Below are 27,850 nucleotides of genomic sequence, written 5' to 3'. Positions count from 1 at the left end.
TAGGCGGCGCAACCAGCACAGAGAAAACAGAGCAGATTTTTGATAAAATTGAAGCGAGGAGGTCGATTTCTCATTGGTTGCTTGTTATATTTCACAATTGCTTTAGGAATTAGTTGCTACACACACTGGAGAAGAGGGCTATGTGATTGGCTTGGTAATTATGCCTAATTGAGCTGGGAATGAGCTGATTAAACAGGCTATTCACTGGTTACAGAGAAACAGAGCAATTTTAATTGAGCAATTAATCTTTGGTCTTATACAATTGGACAAATTACTCTTACATGGAGTTGATGGACACTATTGCTAAGCTAATGAATGCCTGGTTGCTCAATTTGGACAAATATTGAAGAAATTAGAGCCAAATTACTACTGGTTTTTTTGGTTTTTTTGGTTTTTCCCAAAACAGAGAAAGGGGTTTTCAAAAATTGATATGTACACATGTCAGATGGTGTTGATACTCTACATTGAGGTTGTTTAGGTGTCAATGCAAGTTGCCCATACTTGATTGCACCACTACATTGTGATTTGGAGCCGTGGAAGCCCATCAAAACAGGGTATCTCGGACTGCGTGAGTCAGTTCATCTTGGATGCATACAGGTTGATTTTCTATATCAAATTTGGAGTTTGTTGGCTATCTTGGAGTATCTAGAACATTCATTGGAGTGTGGTTGAGCTGAGGAAGGCTCATTTATAGATTTGAAGTGTGCAGAAGGTGTATGCATTGAGCAAACATGTCGGATAATCCAGTTCAGATTGTTGGTGAAAAGCTGGATAGGAAGAACTTCCAGGCATGGAAGTACAGGATAAAGAGTTTCTTGAAAGGAAAAGGATTTTAGAATCTCATTACAAGTGCTGAGCCAGAGCCTGAGCTACCTCAAGACAACCTACACAGTAGCAGCTTATTGCTCATAAGCAATGGTCAGAGAGAGCATTCAAAGTGCTGCATTATTTGTCTATATGTATTTCTGATGCTATGCTCATACACATACAGGATGCTGAGAATCCCAAAGATGCATGGGATACTTTGGTCAAAATGTTTGATACAGACACGAGTGCTCGTAAGTCTCAGTTGCGACAGCAGATACATAATGTGAAAAGGAATAAAAGGAGCATACATGATTATGTGCAAGAAATCAAGAAGATTGCAGATGCATTCGCCACAAATAATGCCCCTATGCCTGATGATGATTTGGTGGATATTACCTTGCGTGGTCTTGGCAAGGAATACAAATATTTTGATACATCTATCTCAGTGAGGAGTACAGGTTTACCAGACTTTGATGAGTTGGTTTCCCTCTTGCTGGTTGAGGAAATCAAACTCAGTGATTCATTTCTGGATGCATCTACTAGCCATGATGATAATGGCAGAAATCAGGCTTTCTACTCGCAGAGAGGCTTTAGAGGCAGGGGGAGATTCACATCACGTGGACATGGTGGTAATGGTCGTGGATGGCAGGACAGGTCACCACAGCAGCATTTTCAGCCTTCAGATGGTGCTAGAGGTGGTCGTGGATATACACCTCAGAGAGGCAGAGGTAACCCCCATGGTAGAGGACGTTGGCAAGGCCAACAAAATTCTATGCAAGATGTGGAATGCCATTACTGTGGCAAATTTGGACATATGGCGAGAGATTGTTTCCGTAAACAAAATGATTTGAGAGGGGGTAGAGCACAACGTGGTGGTCATTATGGTGGAAATTATGCACAGCATGGTGGAAACTATGCATCAAGCAGTAATGATGGCACTACAAATCATTTGTTTGCCATGAAGCATGTTGTGGGTTCTATGACGACAAATGCTGAGAATGATGACACATGGTATATGGACTCAGGAGCATCAAACCATATGACATGTCATGGTGAATGATTTGAGCATATGAAGCCTATGGATGTAAAAGGCTATGTGGAAACAGGTGATGATACCCAGCATGTCGTTACACGTTGGAAGTGTACCATTGGTTATGCACAATGGTCAGACAAAGTCTATGTCAGATGTGTTGTATGTGCCTTCTATCACAAAGAGCTTGGCCTCAGTTGGTCAAATGGTGGAACAGGGATTACAGGTTCGTTTCAACGAGCATGGATGCTTCGTTGAAGATTTCAAACATGGATGTAGAGTCATTGCTAAAGGCAAGAAAGAAGGTAGATTGTTTAAGCTGGTGGATGCTGGAATTCCTGAGCTAAAATCAGCCATGTTCTCTAACAGCAGGAATGTGGTACAGGACATTGATATGTGGCATAAGAGGATTGGACATGTCAATATACAAAGATTAAAGAACATGCAGACACAAGAGGCATTGTCAGTGGATTGCCTAGATTCAAATATGATGGAAATATGCATGTTTGTGAAGCCTGTCAGTTTGGAAAGCAGGCAAGGTTGAGGTTTCCTAGAGAAGGAAATATGAGTAGCAGGCCACTTGAGATCGTACATAGTGATGTATGGGGTCCTGCACAAAATCCATCTCTCAAAGGTAGTCTATACTATGTGACATTCATAGATGATTTCAGCAGGATGACATGGATATACTTTCTCAGGGAGAAGAGTGAAGTATTGGAAAAGTTCATGGATTTCAAAGCTTTTGCAGAAAAGCAATATGGCTGTTGGATTAAATGTTTGAGGACAGATGGAGGTGGTGAATACACCTCAAAAGCTTTTGAGCATTTCTTGAGGAAGCATGGAATAAGAAGACAATTGACTTGCAGGTATACACCTCAGCAGAATGGTGTGGCTGAGAGAAAGAATAGAGTCATATGGGAAGTGGCTAGGGCGATGCTCAATGAAAAGAGCATGCCAGATTACTATTGGGCAGAAGCATGTGCTACTGTAGTGTATATACTGAACAAAACACCTATAGTAGCCATTCATGGAAGCACGCCAGAGATGCGGCTTATAGGTTATAGGCCAGACATTGGACACCTTAAAGTTTTTGGATGCATAGCTTATGTACATGTGCCTGATGAAAGAAGAAGGAAGTTGGATCCTAAGGCAGAGAAATGTGTATTTGTTGGATATGCACAGGATCGAAAGGCATACAAATGTTACAACCCACAAACTAGACAAGTGGTCATCTCACAAGATGTGGTGTTTGATGAGCTTGCTAGTTGGTACAAAGCAAAAGATGAGAGTGTCATTGAGTCACTTGAGGCTGATGTGCATGCGAACTTGCCACCACAAGCAAGTTCTAATTCTACTACTATGTCTGGGCCATCAACGAAAGCTGAGAGTAGTACTGTACGTCCATGGTCAGGACGTTTGAGGCATGAGAGTGTGAGCACTGGGAGTAGTGCTATGGATAAAGGAAAGAAGAAAGTTGAAGGAATTGGAATCACAGGTTATGAGTCATCTAGTTCTGAGAGTTTGGATGAGGAGCTTGGCATACCTATTTTATGCACACCTGGTGCTAGGCAGGATATGTGCCACCACATGCTAGAGTTACAGGTGTACAGAGTGACCCGCATGCATTGCGGAGGTCCTAGAGAGTCAGATATCGAGTTGACAGATTGACATATCGAGATTTTGCTATTCACTATGCATATATGACATCTATGGTGAAGCATGTGGAACCTACATGCTATATGAAATAAACTTTTTGTATAAAGACTATCCATAGAGCCTATGAAAAATATGTGTAAGAATGGAATATTGGATAGAGATGGAGATTGTACTCATGAAGGGAGTACCAGCATAGATCCACTGCATCATATGGAGTAGGACCTAGACATGGGAAGTCTACCATGACATAATACATACTTGTACTCATTAGCATGAAGTACACACATGTGCTACTCATATAAGCAGCAGTCACCATAGAAGCTAGGGCCATAGTCTTTAAGAAATATAAAGTGTATATTATTAAAAGAAATTAAAAAGTATAAAGTACATAGGCCATGTTCCTTTTATGGTCCCAAGGCCACATGTACCCTAGTCTCATATGCATAAAGATGCCCTAAGTTCCAGGTGCTCAGGCCCATGCCCCATGTGCACGTGCATACTAAAAATCCTCCCCTCCTATAATAATTTCATCCCCAAAATCAAAGGGTGGTCATGCACAAACAACATATACAAGAGGCTACATGCAAAAGCCAAATGTTGATCGTAACTTAGTGTCAAACGATGTCAAGGAAAGTGGATGCCAAAATTATGACTTGCATGATGGCACTACCAAGGTTGCATGATCCCCTAGATCAAATAGAAGGGAAGGTGAAATGATGTTACAAGGATGCTGGGTGATGGCCTCTATAACACCATTAGCAGACACACAAGATGGCCTCTATGACACCACTAGTAGAAGGGAAGGTGGAATGATGTTGTGAGGATGCTAGGTGATGGCCTCCATAACACCACCAACAGACACAAAAGATGGCCTCTATAACACCACTAGTAGAAGGGAAGGTGGAATGATGTTTTTGAGGATGCTAGGTGATGGCCTCCATAACACCACCAAGAGACACACAAGAAGAAAACATAAAGGAACGAGAATCACGGGATACTAAAATCCCAGCTCCAAGGGCACCAATCAACTCTATTCCTATCCTCAGCCCTTTAGCTCACAGAATCCCACACCTCAACACTCCCTAATTTGACTCAACTGATTCCTCCAACTGTTCTCCCCCCAGTATGATCTGGCTCTAACACCTTTGATCTCCAACCTCTATGCCACAACTCACCTCCTCTAACACTCGGTTGACTAGATTCCTTATGAGCTCACAAATAGCTTACTGTAAATTTATTTAAAAGATTGACGTTGACCCCTATCCGATATGAGTCCTCTCTACTCCTTAATTATCCTCTAGCATTAGCTAACCTAAAACCTAAAACCTGGCCAGAATCTTACCTACTAACCTTCGACTAACCTCAAAAGATGATAATCTATTGATTAGTCATTGACTGTAACCTGAGTTAGATGCTTGCTCTACTGATTCCAATCAGATATATGTCCGCTAACCTCTCGAAGTGTCCTCCAAGCTCCAAAAAGTGTTCTAGTATCAGCAAACTTCAAATTCCCTGCTTCAGAACTTCACCGACCTTATTAGCTCTCCCTTACTGACTTCTTGCTGATCACCAACCTGAAGTAGCAGACCCGGCTAATTTAGATGATTCAAATCTGACTCACTATACATCAACCTCAGTGTCCTCTAACACCACTACACTATCAAAAACCTCAGAAAACACGAAGAACCAACACAACAAACCTAAGACGCACAACTAATTGTGTGCTAACCTTGAGACACCTATCAGGGGTGAGTTTGCCTTAAATTGACACAACTATCTAAAATAGACTCAGCTGATTTAACAGAATCATACATCCTCTCCTATGCGTCCTCTAACAAATGAAGACCCTCAAAAAACTCAAACCTCGCATGGATCCAACACTCTTGACTCTCAATTGATTGTAACTAACTCATAGCTGACTCTAAATCACCATTAAGTTCATTGACCAGTCTATCTGACTACTAACAGCCCTCTGATCGCCGCCGTTAGACTTGACTTAGAACTAATTCCCTTCAACCCAAAAAGATCATATCTACCCTTCGATCTCTCCAGGTACTGTAGAGCTGACACCCTTTTGACCCTATCTAACACCAAATCCTCTCAACTGAAGGTGATTGATTCAGCAATGAGTTAGCTCTAATTCCTAGGACAATTATACACCCATAGTTGTTCTATCTCAATAAACATGAACAAAATAACAAAAATAAAACTCTATATCATAAAATCATAGTAATCTCAACAATAGATTCAAGCTTTGAACTCTCAGCCTTCTTCATGAAAACAAAACTAGACCTTGTCTCAGCATCCCTAAGACATGGGCTTAAATGTAAGAGTAGAAAACACCAAAAACCTAAGGGATCCTCCCTAGGGAGATCCCATCAACAACTTATCAAGGCAACATTTTCACTCACGACTTAGAAGACCATTGAATTCAATATAACAAAACATCATGTCTTTCTCAAACACATACAAATCAGCTTTCATCTTACAGACATCAGAGTTATAGCTGAAAAGATATCAGGCTAAGCCAAGTCTCTAACGGAGTTGCCACTTAGAGATACTTGACAGCAGCAACATCCTAGCTGATACTCTAGTCCTCTGCACTCTTTGAGCTCTAACTCAACCAATTCCACTCCCACTAGGTTGATCTTCATTCTGCAACCTTCAAGATCTGTAAGACCTCTCATCTACTACATGTAACCTCCTCTTCATAGTCCCTCTACTCTCTCTCCTCTCGAAAACTTCAAAAAATTCCCTCTTCAACTCGTCGTTCGCCACCTTGTTTTCTTCCAAAAAGTTGCACCGCCCGCTTCCCTCGACTTCCCACGCCCTTGTTCTCTTGCACCTGCACATATCCAGATACTTGCCTACCACACGTTGCTTTTTGGACACCAAGCATCTTCTATATATTATCATATATATATTTCTTTTATCTATTCATCATGTTTGAACTCGGCTCCGAATTCCTCTCACATATTGCCCCAACCCATTAGTGAAACGGTTTCAAGTGTTTCACTCTATGTTTCCTACCCTACATGATTCTAATACGGTATGGCCTTAACCTCAAGCCATTGACCCTGCTAGAATGCATCTGACCTTCAAGATCTTGCAATTTATATGCTCCATTAGGAAAAAGCTTCATGCGCAGAATGAAAGGATCTTCCCATCTAATCCTGAATTTGGTTTGAAATGGTGTATCAAGAGCATTGTTGTATCTAAAAACCAACATTCCCTTCTTTAGATCCTTATTTCCCAACTTGTCATTAAATGCCTCAAACCTCCTCTGACTAGTCTCTTCATACCATTTGATGGCATCTTCTTGATCCAAAATTAGAGAGTATAAATTGGACCATCTCTTGTTCCTCGTAGGTCATATTATGCTACAATAGAAATCAAGTGAAGGAAGCCAATGATATGGGGTAAAACATGTTGCATTCTTCTCAAACACTCTTAATGCCCACACAGCTCTATCCAAGTACAAGTCCCAATCATTGGGGTGGTCCTCTACAATTTTTGTAGCACCACATTAAAACTTTCAACCAGTCCATTGCATTGGGGATGAAAAGGTGTGGTAAAACTATGTGTTATCCCGAACTTCTTGGTAATACTTTTGACCACATTAGCCTGTGAACTCTCTTCCTTGGTCATTGACTAGCTCCAAAGGGACACCAAAATGATAACAAACAATCACATAAATAAATTTGAAAAACTTGTTGTGTTGTGGCACTGCTTGTTGCTCTAGCTTCTAGCCACCTAGTTAGGTAGAGTGATAATACAATACTTTTTGTTTCTAGTTATTGGAAGAGGCCCAATAACATTTATTCCCCATGTTTCAAAGGCTCCATAGCTCATAATGTGATGCATGGGCTCAAGAACTAGCACCCTTTTCTAAAATGCTTGGACCTCATGATGATAACTTTTGCACCAATGATGGATGTCTTTGTTCATACTAGGCCACATAAGTTTTGATGTTAATACTTTTCTTTTTGTGATGTCAGATTCATAGTGACCTCCACGTCCTTCTTCATGGCAAGCTTTTGAAGAAATGTTAAATCTCGTTCTGACACAAAACCCTTCTCATAACACCATCAACTCCTTTATGATAAAGTATGTCACCAATCTACACATACCTCATGGATGTCTTGAAAATTTCCCTCCTCTTTGAAGAATCCAATCCTTTTCTTGCAAAACCTATAAGGACTTGCTCTTTCTCAAAGAGATATTCTCTGCCGCCTTGATATAATGGTTTTTGGACTATCATAGCATGTACATTTTTGATGATGAAGACCTGCTCTACTAACTCATGTACTCTTATGTTGTCTTCCCTAGATACATACCAATCTAAAAGGCTTGAAACAAATTAAGGAGATTTCTCACCTTGAAAAACCAAACTTTCATCTCATCTTTATTAACCCTCCAAGTGCCTTGTACCTGCCTTATAATCAGCTGAGAATCACTATTTATAACCAGTCTCTTAACCTTCCTTTGTCTACATTCCTCAAGACCCAAACTAAGGCTATAATACTCAACCTCTATATCTAACAATTTCTCATGCATGCTATGATTAGACTTGTTTTTCAACATCTTTAATGGGTTTGGGTTTAACCTGAACCTCCTTTTAGGTTAGCATGTCTGCCATGTGAGCCCTCACACTATTTGTCTCTCATGCATGCTATGATTAGACTTGTTTTTCAAAATCTTTAATGGGTTTGGGTTTAACCTGAACCTCCTTTTAGGTTAGCATGTCTGCCATGTGAGCCCTCACACTATTTGTCTTTATGAGACTCATGTAATGTCATAATCCATTTTTGTACGTTTGGGTTGTCACCTTCAACCGAGCATATCTACCCTTGTATCTCTCCAAGTAATCACCTTTGATGCACAACCAACTGTACCTAACACACTTTTGACCCTATCTGACACTAGATCCTCTCAACTGAAGGTGATTGATTCAGTAATGAGTTAGCTCTAATTCCTAGGACAATAATACACCCATAATTGTTCTTTCTCAAACAAACATGAACAAAATAACAAAAATAAAACTCTATATCATAAAATCACATCAATAACAACAATAGATTCAAGCTTCAAACTCTTAGCCTTCTTCATGAAAACAAAACTAGAGCTTGACTCAACATCCTTGAGACATGGGCTCAAACGTGAGAATAGAAAACACCAAAAACCTAAAGGATCCTCCCTAGGTAGATCTTATCAACAACTCATCAAGGCAACATCTTCACTCACGACTTAGAAAACCATTGAATTCACTGCCACAAACATTATGTCTTTCTCAAAGACGTACAAATCAGCTTTCATCTTAAATTGATTTGTATCTACAGAGAAAGCTTTGTGTTCTACTCTAATGGCACTGAAATAGGCTTAATGCCTATCATACCATACTTGGATAGCATGTCTGCCATATTGGCTTTGCAAGAACAAAATGCCATGAGGTGAGCTCACCACATCTATACCCATGAAATACCACACCTCACCCAAATCCTTCATCTCAAACTTTTTATTTAAAAGCCTCCTGACATCATGTATGTCAAAATCATTATCACCAAATAATAATCAAGTCATCCACATAAATGACTAATAGCATGATCCCTCTATTTGTCTTTTTCAGATAAAGTGAAAAATCTACATTGAATATTTGAAATCCAATGGTAACAAGATACTCCTTGATCTTGTTTGACCATGCTCTGGGTGCCTGTGTTAAGCCATATAAGTCTTTGTCTAACTTGCACACAAAATTTGATTGTGCATCACTCTCATAACCTATTGGGGCTACATCATGTAAACATCTTCTTGCAAATAACAATGCAAGAAAACATTCTTTACATCCATCTTATGTAAATAACCTATGCAGATATCTTGTAGCCTCAACTTGGTTTTGTGTGACTAAAAAGGAACCGTGGTAGGGTATGTCAATTTTCCGCAAGAAGTGCCCTTCGGACCCCATGCTCCCCTACTATACTAGTACTTCCAACAATAGCCTTTCTAACTAATCTAATAGCCTTCGCACAAGCATTGGGGAGGGCAGTGGCCAAGTTCAATGGAGAGGGAGATCCTAGAAGACACTTTGATCAAGTTTGTGAGGCTTTAGGTGAGAGGAATAAGTTCACAAAGACCAATAACTTTAGCCTTACACTATATGGCATGGTTAGTGATTGGTATCGGACCCTAAGAGTTGAAGAATATCTAAAATTTACTAGGCTTTGATAGTTATTCCTTAAGCATTTTGTGCACGAGGGAGATTTATGGAGTGTGGCTTCATAGTTTCACAAAGACGAGAGAGAAGAAGATGAGTCAGTGAGAGATTTTATAAGTCATCTCGAGCAATTGAACTCCTATTAGTGCTCTGCATGAGTGTTTCTCTAACAATCAACTTCTTGATGGGTTTATCTATGGGCTTAAACATGAAGATATCCATAATAGCTTGGTCATTAGAGGTATCACCACCGAGGAGGATGTCAGAGCTAATGACATCCATCTTGAGGATAACTTGATGATAAGAAGAATTAGAGCTTTAGATTCTAAGTCTGTTACTTGATCAGAGCCAAAAGTCATAGCACAACCACTGTGAAACCTATAGCTAAAGAGAATACCTTAGCAAAAATGACTTGGACACACTTCCAAAAGCTCCCCTAAGAGGAAATGAAGACTAGTAAAGCTTTGGGCAATGTACACATGTACCCAAGGAGAGAGATGCATTATTGTTCCATTTGTTGTAATAGGATGTACCACTAGAAAAATGTCCAATTGTAAGATCTCGTTACAATGGTAATTGTAGCTTTTTGTGGGCACTATGGTCACGAAGCTTGAGATTTCCAAACACACCGGCTATTGCCAAAACAAGTCTAGCCTTGCTAGAATTGGCACAAAAACTAGCCCTTGGCCTTGGCTATAGAGCAAATCAAGAAATGGTTGGGCATCCAACACAATAACTACTATTAAAGGACATGTACAATACACCCAATATGCCATTACCTCCACCAGTCTTAGGATTGCAACTACCCCCACCCAGAGTGAAACCTCTTAATCAAGTAAGCTTCGAGGAGCCTACTGAGATTACCAAGACTATAAGGTGGATGTCAAACCCATTCTAGACCTCTTTGAGGATGCCATGGAGCTTCATATTGACAATTATGTAGTGGTTGGATGGGAGAGGTGAATTCAAGCAAGTTCACCATTTTGTTTCTATGGAAAGGGAACGAGACATCAATGCACCAAGAAGGAGAACGCCTCTTGAATGTTACCCATAGTCAAGGTTCCCATCGAGTTTTCTGATTCCCTATAAGGTTTCCTCAACTCAACCAAGATGTGTCCTCAAACATGCCACTAGCTACTTTGTAGCCATTGTGGCATAGATCATTGGATTAAGGACTACCACCCCAACAAGTCTGTGGTGAGACAAGGCCACTAATGGGATCCATCATCACGCTGCTAAACATGATTGAGGCAAGTAATTGTTTCTCACTGATTTCCCTCTCAGTGGAATGGCAAGACAATAGTGTGTGGTGTGACATGGGATATGTCCACCAGAGTTTTGGGGTATGAACACCAACTCTTATATGGTCATGGGGATACACAGAACACCAAAGACAACATATTCAGTAGAATAGAGATACTAAGGACTCAATCCACACAATTTAGAGAACAATCAAGAATAACAATGAGATGGCACGCTTGCTCTTAGTTATATTCTCGAAGCATTACAGACTAGTACAGACTAACATTCCCTTAGTATTTTCATTATAACAAGCATCATGACACAACTGTCAACTATTTGTTGAGAGCAGAAAATTACTACTACCTTCATACATTCCTTCTCAAAACTAAGTATTCATCTCTTCTCCTGCCTAACACAGTGTTAACCCTCATCACTATCTCTAGACTCAACCAACTTCCCTTTTATGCTGAGTCTTCTTGTTCTTAACAACTGCTGTCTAGTAGTTACAATTTGCCACCTCCACAATGTGATACTGAGGTGATGCTCATGACAATGGGGAGTGGGTTGTCGGTGCCTTCTGCCACCAGTGAGGTTCTAGGCGCAACACTTGACATGCTTGCTGCTTGAGCTTCTGCTCCTCTAAACCCGTTGCCCTGATAATTTTCTCCTTGAATCTTATGAACATCTTCGGGGGAGTATGGTCCAAGATGTATATCTCATCTGAGTAAATGGTGCATTTTTGCATTCTTTTTAGTTTTTCTACTTGCTCTTTTGAGCAACCCATAACTTTGTTGTCGGTTTGAGACATCTTTTGATCAAATAAATTTATTACTAGTTTGAGTGGGGTTCGCCCTAGAATCTTCTTTTCTACAATTGGTATCGGTCTCCACTCAACCTGTACGGCTTCTTCATACTTTGCTAGATCATTTGCAGGAAAGCCTTGTACCTTTTCCACTTCTGAGTCTCCAATACCCCACCTCCAGACATTAACACTTGTGGGTGGTTGCATTCTAGGTGGGAGCATTCTCCTCTCATTCTCCTTCCCTCCGGCATCTATGAGAATAAGAATTGTGAGCATGGGTGTTTTGGGGGAAGAGGCCTTTTGGTGAGAATTGACCTTATTTTGTTTTCATTCTAGAAATATGGTGGTAGTTCTTTGTTGTCCCTTAGCAACTCAGAGAACATTACATGTGAATAGGGTGTGTGCGGGAACAAGCCCTTAGCAAGAGGCTGTAAAAGAGAATCTATAAATGTGAGAGAAGCTGTGAAAGGTGAGAAGTATCTACTGGGAGAGAATAAAGGGTAGCATGAGGAGACTTAGGAGGTGTGGAGATATTTTGGGAAGAGGTGGAGAGAATCAAGCAAAAGAGGTGGAGTGAATCAGGGAGAGATTAGTGGGATTAGATGCTTGGATGTAAACCCTATAAATTGAGGCATTGGCTTAATGAGAATTTGCTGGTTTTTGATTACCCATGCCTACATAAAGCTATCAATTAATTGCTCACTAATCATGTCTTAATTATCATCTACTCTCTTTGTTAATGATGTTTATTCTAGCATTTGATCCACCATAGCTCATCACATTGCTGCAAATTTATTATTAAAGCATTCTCACTGTCTTCTTGTCTTACCATTGTGAGTGGGGTTTTAATGATGTTGTGACACTTGTCCTCCATTCAACTGCTTGTGGCATCATCGTGGCCTTTTGAGTTTTTGACATAGATTGGGTTGGCACACACCTAGTCACTTGCTTTTTTACTATCTTGGATTTGATTGGTTGCAGAGATCTAAGGATTTGCAGTCTGGCCACCCTTGAAGACTGGACATCCTTTCCCAGTTTTTGTGGTTTTTTTATTTTTCCACATCCACCTCCACTAGTGAGATCATGCCACAACATATGCTCGAGACCGGCTCCTGGTTCTCCGCTTTCGCTTCTTTTCGTGTAATCATCACTAGGTGGCCTTTGTATTTCCTCATCCAGAAGCCATTTACTAGGTGTTCGATCGAGACCCGGCACTTGTGTGGCTCTAAACCACCTAGTCGGCTCTGGTGGAGGAGACACGACTAATACAGTTGTGCCCAACATGATAAGTTAATGCTAGCGCATTTCACCACCGATCTACCCATGCTAAGGGAGTTAGTTGCGATAGCACAAAGGTTAGTACATGCATCTAACGAGATCTTGGATGTAGCTCCTGATCTGTTTCCAGATAGGAGTCATGTCCAAACAAGAATGACCTTAGACCCAGATTCCAGTTAGAAGACATGTTTAAACCAAAAGCATTGATACAACATAGAAACTAGAGAGAATTGCAGAGTATGAAGGACTACAATAATAATCAATGTATATCAGGGTCAAGATTTAGCCCAAAGTACAATGCACTAGTCCGCAGTTGACACTTGTTGTTCCTCTCTCTCTCTCTCTCTCTCTCTCTCTCTCTCTCTCTCGCTCACAACAAATACACATCCTTTCATCCGCCGTTCGGAACTGTACGTCAATGGGTTTGGTGTAAGGGTACTTCTTCTTGGCTCTTTCCATTACCTTAATGTTTATCCCCATAGCAAAGACGTGCGGCTCAGTTAGCTTTGGAAGGTTGGTTGCATTCTCAAACTTTGTCTACTCAGGCTCTCTTGACCTCCTTCTTCCCCCTTGACTCCACTTCCACCCATAAGGTGCTCTCTGCATGTTGGTTCTAGAATGGGTCTTGTCGTTTCTCATTTTGCCAGGAGACTTCGTTGCTAAGGGGCACTAGAAGTCTTGCTCTATGTGTGAGTTGCTACCTCCTTGCCCAGGTCTACGAGAGTCATGAGATTCCATGACTTCCTTGTCTCGATGAGGGGCTTCTCTTGTGTGTGCTGACTCCCCTACCTTTGAGTTGCATTAGACTTTTTTCTCCACACTCTCATCCAACGGGTTCATAAAATGTGTGATATCATTCCAAAGAACGGTTGTACGACCCCCGCTTGTTTAGCATCTTGGATTAAACTCCTCATGTGTCTGAGGGCCGTCTCTTTTTAGAAGTCCGTGCTTCTTTGCCCCTTCTCTTCTCGCAGCCTTTGTTTCTAATTCACCAATACAATAGGCCAAGTAGACCATGATGTGGATTTGAAGACAAATGGGTTAAGACCGTCCTCTTCCTCCTCATGTGGCAATAGTGAAGGCACCTCATTAATTAGTTGGTGAAGATGAGTCTTAGCCATGCTTTCCATATGAAGTCTTGCCTCCTTCCGCACTTTACCTGATGTCACCAAATGGTGTGGCATGTTGACATGCATCGGAAGCCACCATCAGCATGCACCCGGAGCACCCAATGCATGTCGGTAGCTACTGACATACTTAGGTAGCACGCGGCATGCATTGGGTGCTCTCGGTGCATGCCGGTACCTCCCAGTGCATGTCAGTAGTTATCGACATGCATTGGAAGCTACCGGCATGCACCTAGAGCTCTCGATGCATGATGCCGGAATGCCCCAACCATGTTTATGAACACTCTAAGGTTCATGCAATAATGGTAGCTCACTTAAATAAGTATAGGTTTTTGTGTATAGCTTTGTATATTTTGAAATAAAAAATCTCACAAAAAAAAATCACACAAAAAAATAAATATAGCGAATGTGAAAGTTATGGTGTTAACGAACACCACTAAGGTTCACGAGATGATGCTCTATGAATTGACTTTGGGAGTTGTACAACTCCCCCCCAAATGTAAGCTTGGGAGTTGGTGCAATAATTGCCTCAAAGTCATGATTATATTTACTCTCAAAACCTTTGTAAATGCAAATTTTCCATACTTTGTGAATGAGAATGTAGTTTATTTTGCCTAATTCTCTTGATTTTTAATAGAAAAAGACCATAATTTTCCCCAACACAACAATGGTTAATTATATATAAAGTAGAAGAGGGATGTGAAATGCACACATAAATGCATGGGTGGTGAGTCATATATGTTTGTCTAAGATTACATCCTTTGGGCTAAGTCATAGTGGTGGTAATAATCAGTTACCTTAACTTAATACGTCGCAAATAAGACTTCTAAGGGATGCTGCACCCATAGGTAGGATAAAACGTATGAAAGCTATATGTTTGGATGGAGAGCTAGGATACAAAGGTCACTTTTTCAAGCCACATAATGCTAAGGACTACCTAAAGCGACTACAAAATGCCTATGGCTATGTGGCAGCATAGGTTAGTTATAAAATTGTTAAAAAAAAATATTAGCATGTTTTTATAGACTAAAAGATTTTACAATGATTAGTTTATTTAGCACAAATTCTAATTGAATCATCTCAACTAAAACATTTTTGCAAAGAGTAGTTTATTTAGTGCAAATGCTTATTGAATCATCATGAGTACTATATCGAGTACTAGAGTTTTATGTACTCCCAAAGTTTCATTATTTTTGTTTCAAGTTACTGTGTTTATGAACACAATTAAGGTTCATGAGATGATCCTCACGCAGTTGATGAGTTTGGGAGTTGGTACAACTCCCCCTCTAATGTGAGCTTGGGAGTTGGTACAAATTGGCCCAAAGTCGTGACTAGATTTATTGTGAAAACCTTTGTAGATGAGGATGTGCTTTATTTTGCATATTTCTCTTTGTTTTTTAATGTAAAAAGACTATAATTCCTCCCAACAGGTCCATTTTGGAAATTGAATTTTTCAGAGTTATTTAATATTGTTTCAGGTCATCCATTCCTATTATGTTCTTGAACATGCACACTTAACCTCGGAGTCTCTATCTATCATTTACCTTAAAACATGGAGTTTTTTCTGTAAATACTTTGTGCAAGACTTTGACGTCCACATTTTTGTCAAAAAACTTCTCCCTTGTCTCCAACACAAGTATACGTTCAAGTGGTATCTTAATTTGTTTCCTCATCGTATCTTCTAGACTTCTAGAGAGTATCTTTAGAGCTTCTCCCCACTTCTCCTTACCCTTTTGTCTCTCTTTGCTTACCTTAGCTATGATTTTAAGGACTTCAAAATATTTGGTGTTTTAGGGCGTGAAGAACTCCTACTAATCGTACCATGAATAACTATGTCACAGTCCTATGCTTATCCACCATTAATGCTTTTGCTTTGTGCTATATTTCGTTGTTGAGGATGAGGACGAGTCCCATCCTAGAATCTGCATTTGATGATAGAGTATTCAGTTACAACTGGATGATTAATTAGAGAATTTAGACTCTACCAAGAGAAACCTTAGAACTATTCAACAGCTTGCAACATCGTTGCATGAAGAAGGTCAATACTGAACCCTTTGAGCAACCTTAGAACTATTCAACGTGCAAGACCAATGGGTGTCAATGTATTCAACACTTTGAGCAACCATGGAACTGCTCAACGTCCAATCCATATATGGATCATGACTAAATGATGTTGTTACCAGGATTCTCTCTCTCTCTCTCCCTCGCTTGCCGTAGCATAAGATGTGCAATGAAATATTGAAAGGAAACACATTTATTGATGCATTTTGAAAACATCATTTCGACGGGCGCTGACAATTGTGGAGGAGCTTGCACAGTTTGGTAAAGTTTTACAAATTTCTAGGCTTGCACGGCCGATCAAATTTTATGAATTTTAGTTATGAAACTCGAACAATCATGAATGTTTCGCAATAAAATCGAGGTTTTTCCAACCTTTTCTTTTTTTTCACTGGCCGGGAAAAATGTCTTTTTTTTTGGGGGGGAGGGAAGCATCGGGACTCTAGAGTGAGTCTAAAGCAGTCAGTGTTCACGAAAAACGGAGGTTTAATGTGAGGTGAATGGCAAATCTCAAAAATTAACCTTGAAATTCGAAAATAGACGTGCAAATTTGAAGGCATTTTAGTTATATTTTTGCAATAGAAACCTTTAAAAATTTCAAGTTCAAAACCAAGGTTTTGGTATCTCTTAAGCAAAATGAAATGTTTTCTGCTGTTGTGAACACTGGTCTAAATAAAGCTTTTGGGTTCAAGGGGTGAGAGTCAGACACGAAACGTTTTGGCGCTTGAATCCACGTCGTGGGTAATGCTCTTCTCTTTAAGCGCGGTGCGCTGCGCTGCGCGTGGTGGAGGACCGCCCGGCTGCCGAGGAGTACAAACCGACCGAAAGCTTCTTTTGGTCTAATAGAGAGAGAGAGAGAGAGAGAGAGAGAGACACGATGAATGAGGCAGAGGAGGCAGCTACAGCTTTTGACAAGGAATTAAAGAACCAAGTATGCAGATTCCAATCCTTGAAAAAGGTTGCGCAGGGAAAAGAATTTAGAAAAGAATTCAGCGGCCTATCTATCCTGAGGTAGTGTACTAGTAGTAGTAGTCGGATGGAGCGTGGTGGTGTGGCCGTATGTCGTAAGTCGATTTGCTCGTGTTGGCCGCAACAGGGTCCTCAACAGGATGAGGAATCAGGGTTATTAATCTGGTGGTGGTGGTGGCTATATAAGGAAGTGGCCGCTGAGCTCTGAATGCATTGCAGTCTACATGATACACTCTTTCTTCTAGCTTTCTCATCCCTGCTCATCTGATCAGTGCTGCTGCTGCTGCTGCTGCTGCTGCAGAGAGCTCATATATCTCGTCCGCCAGCCCCTCGACTCCACGATGCGTGCTCATGTGTTGCTCGCGGCTTTGGTTACTACTCTAGTAGTGTCATCGTACGTTAACATAGTCTTAACGGATGGCGCTCGCGTGATCAACTCTATCGCCAACAGCGGCATGATCGGTAATTACTTGCCGCCGTTAACATAATTCAATAACATCATATGCTTTAATGTCGTAATTACTTGCCGCCGTTAACATAATTCAATAACATCATATGCTTTAATGTCGTAATTACTTGCTTTAATGTCCTAATTTTTCTTTTTTTTAGTCTCTGTATTGAATCTCGTTGTGTCCGCCGCCACACAACACGCGACTGTGTACGTCTCTAGAGGGCCAGCCTTTCTCAGTCACATTTCTCATTACTCCCATGAATTAATTTGTGATGCACACAAGGCCCCCGGCCAGTTGTTGTTAATTCACGCAAGCCCCTCGCTACCGTTGGCACGACGGACAAAGAGTGTTGCAGCGAACGAGACAGTTGCCTTCTATTTCTGTGCGTCTTGCCAGCCCTTTATATGAGAAGAAGGAAATGGAGGGCCTCATGGGGAACCTCATGGGAACGTAGCGCATATGAGCAAGGAAATAGCAGTCCAAGGATAATTACCCAATCTTCAGGATAGTGATGCGATTCTACTGACAGCTTAAACAAACTGATCATGCGTGCATATTGCTCATTAATCTCTACATCTTTATTGATTCATGCAGACATGAAGAAGAAGGCACCAACACCTTGCAAAGCCCTCGCTACTGTATGCGTATCGGACAACGAATGTTGCAGTGAGAGCTGCCTTCTATTTGTGTGTGTTTTGCCTTACGAGAAAAAGGAAGTAGAGGGCCTGGTGGCAATGGCTAGTACGAAGCTAGCCCTCATCCAAGGTGAGAAATTAAGACATATAAAACCATTTCGAATGTTATGATTTGTAGAGTTGAAATATATTTCTGCACACACCAGTGTTGTCTCCCCGCAGAGAAGGCTCCTATAGCTTCCTCTACGTACCATGACACATTTACTGTGCCATGTCTATATCGTGCCTAGAATTACCAATGTAGATTAATAGGAGCCCAATATTATTATTCGACAAGAGTTTGTGTGCTTACAAGCAATGATGTGCTGTGTGTGTGTGTGTGTGTGTGTGTGATGTGCATGTACACACGAAAACTCCAATCAAAGGGAGGCCCTACTTCTTGTTTACCCATCGGTGGAGTTTGCTCAAAGGACAAAGACTGCTGCAGTGACAGCTGCCTTCTATTCCTATGCACTTTGCCTTACAATAATGAGGACTACAAACTCGAGGCGGCTCCAATTATAATGGACAACAACAAGAAGGTAGCCATTGCAAGTAAATCCTTACACCGTGACCATGATAGTGGTGGTCCTTACACCATGACCATGATAGTGCTGGAAAAATAAGATGAAAGCCATCGGCATGGGCAAGAATTACAGCAACACTATGATCATTTATAGTATTTTTAAGGGTCATAATATTAATTCGCATCCTTCGCGCATGTATTCGGTATTGTTAAAGTATTATTTCATCAAAAAATAATAATAATAAACAATACTAATGGTGATGACGTCGTTTCTAATAACATCCAAGGAACAAGCGCTTGTTTGTATTATTAGGACTTGTTAAGTGTTTATTCAAAGCCCGTGGTGAGATAATTTTTCACCTTCAAAGCCAAGCTGCCTTCTTTGCCTTATGTGCGAAATGCAGAGAAAGCCCCTACTTGTCTGCCCATTGGTGGTGTTTGCTCCAAGGATAGAGATTGCTGCAGTGACAGTTGCCTTCTGTTCCTATGCTCTTTGCCTTACGAGGAGAAGTACGGCCCCAAGGCTCCCATGATAGTGGATACAAAGAAGGTAGCAATTCCAAGTAATATAAATATAGCCATGCTAATTAGTAGTTGTACAGTTGTGTGCTGCAAATTCAAGCCCACTTATACTTTCTTCTTCGATAGCTTTTGAATTTAATAACATGCTATCTTTACTGTTGTACAATATGGAAGCACATGAATCATGCCATGCCTTGTGGGCACCTACTTGCAAAGACTAAGCTAAGCTATAGGTGCGGTATGCTAAGTTGTTTAATTTTCTATTATTTACATGTGCACCTATATATAATGTGGATATCAACACCAAACTCTGTAATGATCAAGGTTGAGCTTAGCTAAGGGAGTTTGCTGAGCTTTCTATTTTGATGATTATATGTGCACCTACATATAATGTGGACAACATTTGTGCAGACAAAGCTTCTCCTTCTTGTTTACCCTTTGGGGGGGTATGCTCAAAAGACAAGGACTGCTGTAGTGATAGTTGCCTTCTATTTGTGTGTACTTTGCCTTATGAAGAGAAGAAACTTGACGATAAACTTGATGCTAACCCAGAAGAAGAAGATAGCCATACCACTAGGTAAGAAGCTCAATGATATACTTTGTATCAACATTGAATAGTTTCTATTGACATTGTTTCGATTTTACTGATCATTACATGTTTTTTGTGTGTGCAGAAGAGGCATCAGTCCACTCAAATATGTAGAGTAGGGTTTAGATTTTAAGAATAAGTGTGCAGCATGCACATAACAATAAGCTTCTGTTGAGATGATGTCCAGTGTCAATTCAAGTTGAATCTCTAACACCTAGATTATAATTAGAAGCTCACTTCTATTATCAAAGCCCATGGTGTCTATGCTATGTAATCGACTTGTTTAGTGGGCTTCAAATACACGGATGAGTATTTAAATCATTTTTTGTCGTCTCATATGTTTATGAAGGGTATTTAAATTATTTTTCGTTGTCGTATATGTTAATGAGTATTTAAATTTTTTCTCGTTGTTTGAAATATGTTCAGTTCTTTTTTTCGTTGTCTAATATTTGAAGGGTAAAACTTCCTGCACTTAATTTCACACTAAAATTTCCCCCCCACTTGGAGAGATTAACATCTTATTTTGTACTAGTGTAGTTCCCAATTCTTGATTATCTTAAATTTCCAATCCAAAATTCCTTGGGGATTTTTTATTAGATATTTTTTATTTCTTCAACCCAACTGGTTTTACTAAAAATATAAAGAAAATGTTTTCAATGTCTTGGGAGTCCTTTGTGGATAGGTCCATGTGGATGGAGTAAAGATACGCTTAAATATGTTGTAGAAATATTGTTTTAATAAGGTTTTTGTGAATATATACATAATAAACAGCCTTTTTTTACAATACGATCATTTGTAAACATCAAAAGAAAACAGTAGGGTTCACTTTAAATTACAAATCCAATTTTCAAATGTAAAAGAAGAATGGACATTGTTGCAAACTGTTGTAAGAAAATTGAGCAAGATTTGAAAAATATTAAACATCCCCAAAGTTGTCTAAAATTGTGTGTAAAACCTCACTTAAGTGATGTATCATTATTATCATACATGCATAAATCGATTGTTATAGATATGTCTCCACATAAATTATTGCCAACATTATCGAATTGGTCTTAGCACACACAAGAGGTAGGCTCATTTGTTAGCTCAGTAGTAGTAGGAGGACTACACGTGGGTAGGAAAGCATAGAGCCTTTGATTTACATCAATTTTGATTGCAAAGGTATATATTTATTCATAATTAAAGGTTATGGCCCGTATGGAAGTTGATTATTTTGAGTTGATATCTATCTTTAGATTCTTCAACACACCCTAAAGGCTAAGTAGAAAATATGGACATGTAAGTGGATGGCCTCTTTTACTCGTTCATTCATAGCATCACTTCAAGTTATGAGCCCCATGTTGTTACATTAATACATGAGATAATTGGGAGTAGATCTTGGTTAGCTTGTTTCTCCTATATCTACTACAACAACATCTCCTCCTCCTCTTTGTATTTGATATAGGAGCTAACAAGAGAATTAAGGCTTAGTCATATCCACAACTACGACTCAATAAAGGAATTTGGGAGTTTTGAAATTATGTTATCTAGCTTTGGTCAGGTTAGGGGAACGTGGCTACATCTGCACATATAGCCACAATCATAACTGTGTGCCTAGTGGTGATGCAGTCCATGTTAAAAAAAATGGGGAGGATAGAACATGAGAGAGCAACATATATCAGATCTAATTTCTCTCTGTCCCATTATCTCCCCCCCCCCATTTACATAGTCAACTCTATAAAATATGAAAAATACACATTTATATAAAAAAACCACACATTTATATGAGAAAATTACACATTTACAATATATTATAAAAAGTTAGTGCTGTGCCTACAACCATAATAGGAGCCCCCTATGCTCGTTGTAGTTTTCTACAATGCATGCAAGGGAAGCCCCCTGTTTCTTACTTGTGCATGTGTAAGTGAACGTGAAGATAATCATAGTAATGTATAAACATTAAGAGGTGAAAGATAATGAGAGGTGAAAGATAATGAATCTTACACAAGATTGAGGCTAAATAGATACTTACAGAGAATACCATGATATATATTCCTCCTTCACATGTAACATCGCGCTACAAGTTGTTTGCCATCACCCATGCATAAACATAAATACTTAAAGCTCCTATACATAAGACTATGCGTAATAGACTCTATGTATAAGACCATGTAATAGACTCTATGCATAATACTATGCTAAAGAGTCTATACCTCATAGACTCTTTGTATAAGACTATGTAATAGACTCTATGCATAATGCTATACAAAAGACATAAGACTATGCAAAAGACTCTTATCTATAAGACTATGCAATAGACTCTATACCTCCTCTATACATAGAGTCTTATGGATGAGAGACTATGTGTAATAGACTCTATGCATATAGTCTTATGCATAGAGTCATATAGTCTTCTAGGCTTTAACAAAGATTATGAAATAAACTTTATGTATAAAGACTATGCATAGAGCCTATGAATAATATGTGTAAGAATGGAATATTGGATAGAGATGGAGATTGTACTCATGAAGGGAGTACCAGCATAGATCCACTGCATCATATGGAGTAGGACCTAGACATGGGAAGTCTACCATGACATAATACATCCTTGTACTCATTAGTATGAAGTACACACATGTGCTACTCATATGAGCAGCAGTCACCATAGAAGCTTGGGCCATAGTCTCTAAGAAATATAAAGTGTATATTATTAAAAGAAATTAAAAAGTACAAAGTACATAGGCCATGTTCCTTTTATGGTCCCAAGGCCACATGTACCCTAGTCTCATATGCATAAAGATGCCCTAAGTTCTAGGTGCTCAGGCCCATGCCCCATGTGCACGTGCATACTAAAAATCCTCCCCTCCTACAATGATCTCATCCCCAACATCAAAGTGTGGTCATGCATAAACAACATATACAAGAGGCTACATGCAAAAGCCAAATGTTGATCGTAACTTAGTGTCAAACGATGTCAAGGAAAATGGATGCCAAAATTATGATTTGCATGATGGCACTACCAAGGTTGCATGATCCCCTAGATCAAATAGAAGGGAAGGTGAAATGATGTTACAAGGATGCTGGGTGATGGCCTCTATAACACCACCAGCAGACACACAAGATGGCCTCTATAACACCACTAGTAGAAGGGAAGGTGGATGTTGTTGTGAGGATGCTAGGTGATGGCCTCCATAACACCACCACAACAGACACACAAGAAGAAAACATAAAGGAACGAGAATCACGGGATACTAAAATCCCAGTTCCAAGGGCACCAATCAACTCTATTCCTATCCTCAGCCCTTCAGCTCACAGAATCGCACACCTCAACACTCCCCAATTTGCTTCAACTAATTCCTCCAATTGTCCTCCCCAGTATGAACTGGCTACAACACCTTTGATCTCCAACTGGAATGATGTTGTGAGGATGCTAGGTGATGGCCTTCATAACACCACCAATAGACACACCATATCTCAGGATGGGCAATGGTGGCCTACCATGCATGCGGATCCTGAAAAATTTGTTCGTAACTATGCTTCATGTGAAATTCAAAAACTAATTCATAATGTCACATTATTCCAAATTTCAACTACACCAAGTTGGAGCAAGTATATTGTGGACTATCTTCAACATGGTCATACTGATCGAGCAATTTCTAAATATCGAAAGCATGCTATTGAAGTTGAAGCGGCCAACTATATGCTGATAGAGGGCCAACTCTACAAGAGGGGCAAGGATGGCAACTTACGCATATGTGTATGTGAAGCTGACTACTTGAAAATCTTGACTCATGCACATGCAAGTGTTGGGGGTGGACACTTTTCGGGAAATACCATAGCTAAGTTGATTAGGTGGTCTAGGCTTTGGTGGCCAACCTTACAGATGGATGCCGAAGAATATGTAAAACGTTGTGACGATTGTCAAAGGACCAAACCTCCCATCACAAAGGACAATATGCCATTGCGGCCTATGTTAATCACACGTGCTTTTGCCAAATGGGGTATTGATTTTGTCGGTCCCATTAAACCTCCAGCTCGTCACACGCATGCCGAATATATTATAGTCGCCACTGACTATTTGACCAAATGGGTAGAGGAAAAGGCTACAGTCAAAAATGATGCCAGAACCACAGCCAAGTTCCTGTATGAGTACGTGTTTACACGCTATGGCTTACCTATTGAAATTGTTAGTGATCAAGGTGTGCACTTTGTGAATGAGGTCGTAGAGTTTTTACTTCAAGAATTTATGGTAATTCACAAGCGTTCTGCACCCTATCATCCCCAGACAAATGGTCAAGCTGAGAGTACTAACAAGATTCTCTGCACAGCACTCACAAAGATTGTTGAGGGACATAGGACTGATTGGGAGCAAAAGTTGCACTCAGTTCTTTGGGCATATAGAACAGCCTATAAAACATCTGTGGTGGGCACAACCCCATTTAAGCTTGCTCTTGGGCTAGATGCAATTCTTTCCATTAAATTTCTTGTACCTACTCTACGAGTTGCTAAACAATTGGACTGGACTGGTCATGAGCTTTCTCAACGCATTGATCAATTGGAAAAGCTTGATGAGACCCGCTTATTGGCGCTAATGGGAATGTATGCCGAGAAGAGGAGACAAAAGCAATTGTATGATCGAGATGTAACAACTGGCCGATTCAAAAAAGGGGACCTTGTGCTCTTGTACACACTTAAGAAGATAAGCGAAAGCTCAAGAAACGTGGCCTAGGACTGTTTGTGATTAATAAGCTTACTCCAAGTGGTGCAGTACGTTTAGACACACTAGAAGGTGAGGAAATTCCTAACTTCATTAATGGAAGTCGTCTCAAGAAATACAATGAACCATTAACTGAAGCCATGCTTCAACAAATGCATGCTGCCCACACACAGAAAGAAGCACATGACCTACTTAAACGTCAAGCTCAAGAAGAAGCTAAAGCTAGAGTTGCAAAAGCTAAGGAGCATCGCAAGGCTTCTAGACTTCTAAAGAGTATCTTAATTTGTTTCCTCATCGTATCTTCTAGACTTCTAAAGAGTATCTTTAGAGCTTCTCCCCACTTCTCCTTACCCTTTTGTCTCTCTTTTCTTACTTGAGCTATGATTTTAACGACTTCAAAATATTTGGTGTTTTAGGGCGTGAAGAACTCGTACTAATCATACCATGAATAACTATGTCACAGTTCTATGCTTATCCACCATTAATGCTTTTGCTTTGTGCTATATTTAGTTGTTGACGATGAGGACGAGACCCATCATAGAATCTTCATTTGATGATAGAGTATTCACTTACAACTGGATGATTAATTAGAGAATTTAGACTATACCAAGAGAAACCTTAGAACTATTCAATAGCTTGCAACATCGTTGCATGAAGAAGGTCAATACTGAACCCTTTGAGCAACCTTAGAACTATTCAACGTGCAAGACCATTGTACAATGGGTGTCAATGTATTCAACACTTTGAGCAACCATGGAATTGCTCAATGTCCAATCCACCATTGTACAATGGGTGTCAATGTATTCAACACTTTGAGCAACCATGGAACTGCTCAACGTCCAATCCATATATGGATCATGACTAAATGATGTTGTTACCAGGATTCTCTCTCTCTCTCTCCCTCGCTTGCCGTAGCATAAGATGTGCAATGAAATATTGAAAGGAAACACATTTATTGATGCATTTTGAAAACATCATTTCGACGGGCGTTGACAATTGTGGAGGAGCTTGCACAGTTTGGTAAAGTTTTACAAATTTCTAGGCTTGCACGGCCGGTCAAATTTTATGAATTTTAGTTATGAAACCCGAACAATCATGAATGTTTCACAATAAAATCGAGGTTTTTCCAACCTTTTCTTTTTTTCCACTGGCCGGGAAAAATGTTTTTTTTTGGGGGGGGAGGGAAGCATCGGGACTCTAGAGTGAGTCTAAAGCAGTCAGTGTTTACGAAAAACGGAGGTTTAATGTGAGATGAATGGCAAATCTCAAAAATTAACCTTGAAATTCGAAAATAGACGTGCAAATTTGAAGGCATTTTAGTTATATTTTTGCAATAGAAACCTTTAAAAATTTCAAGTTCAAAACCAAGGTTTTGGTCTCTCTTAAGCAAAATGAAATGTTTTCTGCTGTTGTGAACACTGGTCTTAATAAAGCTTTTGGGGTCACGGGGTGAGAGTCAGACACGAGGCGCTTGAATCCACGTCGTGGGTAATGCTCTTCTCTTTAAGCGCGGTGCGCTGCGCTGCGCGTGGTGGAGGACCGCCCGGCTGCCGAGGAGTACGAACCGACCGAAAGCTTCTTTTGGTCTAATAGAGAGAGAGAGAGAGACGATGAATGAGGCAGAGGAGGCTTTTGACAAGGAATTAAAGAACCAAGTATGCAGATTCATGATCTTTTTAATTTTGAAATTTTACTAAGATTGCGCAGGGAAAAGAATTTAGAAATATACTAAGTTGAATTGGCTGGCTGTTGCAAAAATTGGATTGATTCAGCGGCCTATCTATCCTGAGGTGGTACTAGTAGTAGTAGTCGGATGGAGCGTGGTGGTGTGGCCGTATGTCGTAAGTCGATTTGCTCGTGTTGGCCGCAACAGGGTCCTCGATGACATGGAGACTCGTTATTAATGTCGTACTGTAGGATGAGGAGTTAATTATATGGCAGTTTAATGAATCAGGGTTATTAATCTGGTGGTGGTGGTGGCTATATAAGGAAGTGGCCGCTGAGCTCTGAATGCATTGCAGTCTACATGATACACTCTTTCTTCTAGCTTTCTCATCCCTGCTCATCAGATCAGTGCAGCTGCTGCAGTATAGTATAGAAGAGAGCTTATATATCTCGTCCGCGAGCCCCTCGACTCCACGATGCGTGCTCATGTGTTGCTCGCGGCTTTGGTTACTACTCTAGTAGTGTCATCGTACGTTAAGATAGTCTTAACGGATGGCGCTCGCGTGATCAACTCTATCGCCAACAGCGGCATGATCGGTAATTACTTGCCGCCGTTAACATAATTCAATAACATCATATGCTTTAATGTCGTAATTACTTGCCGCCGTTAACATAATTCAATAACATCATATGCTTTAATGTCCTAATTTTTCTTTTTTTTAGTCTCTGTATTGAATCTCGTTGTGTCCGCCGCCACACAACACGCGACTGTGTACGTCTCTAGAGGGCCAGCCTTTCCTCGCTAGCGTTGGCACGACGGACAAAGAGTGTTGCAGCGAACGAGCGACAGTTGCCTTCTATTTCTGTGCGTCTTGCCAGCCCTTTATATGAGAAGAAGGAAATGGAGGGCCTCATGGGGAACGCAGCGCATATGAGCAAGGAAATAGCAGTCCAAGGATAATTACCCAATCTTTAGGATAGTGATGTGATTCTACTGACAGCTTAAACAAACTGATCATGCGTGCATATTGCTCATTAATCTCTACATCTTTATTGATTCATGCAGACATGAAGAAGAAGGCACCAACACCTTGCAAAGCCCTCGCTACTGTGTGCGTATCGGACAACGAATGTTGCAGTGAGAGCTGCCTTCTATTTGTGTGTATTTTGCCTTACTAGAAAAAGGAAGTAGAGGGCCTGGTGGCAATGGCTAGTACGAAGCTAGCCCTCGTCCAAGGTGAGAAATTAAGACATATAAAACCATTTCGAATGTTTTCAAAATTTGTTATGGTTCATAGAGTTGAAATATATTTCTACACACACCAGTGTTGTCTCCATGCACAGAAGGCTTCTATAGCTCCCTCTAAGTACCATGACACATTTACTGTGCCATATCTATATCGTGCCTAGAATTACCAATGTAGATTAATAGGAGCCCAATATTATTATTCGACAAGAGTTTGTGTGCTTACAAGCAATGATGTGCTCTGTGTGTGTGTGTGTGTGTGTCATGTGCATGTACACACGAAAACTCCAATCAGAGGGA

At 40.2% G+C, this 27,850-nt stretch overlaps 1 protein-coding gene across 1 annotated transcript in view; it reads left to right on the top strand.

The window, feature by feature from the left end:
* The window catches only part of LOC147618193 (uncharacterized), a 43,191-nt gene extending 16,648 nt beyond the window's left edge, over positions 1 to 26,543 (top strand). Inside the window, exon 3 of the mRNA XM_086775202.1 lies at positions 26,412 to 26,543. Coding sequence (XP_086631328.1) covers positions 26,412 to 26,543 — 132 coding nt within the window. The remainder of the gene's footprint in view (positions 1 to 26,411) is intronic.
* The last annotated feature ends 1,307 nt before the right edge of the window (positions 26,544 to 27,850 follow it).

This window comes from Cibotium barometz, chromosome 35, assembly GCF_041138505.1.
Source record: "Cibotium barometz isolate CiBa-2024 chromosome 35, ASM4113850v1, whole genome shotgun sequence".
Lineage (NCBI taxonomy): Eukaryota > Viridiplantae > Streptophyta > Polypodiopsida > Cyatheales > Cibotiaceae > Cibotium > Cibotium barometz.
Note: the sequence above shows the minus strand (reverse complement) of the source record. Positions and strands in the feature narration are given on the sequence as shown.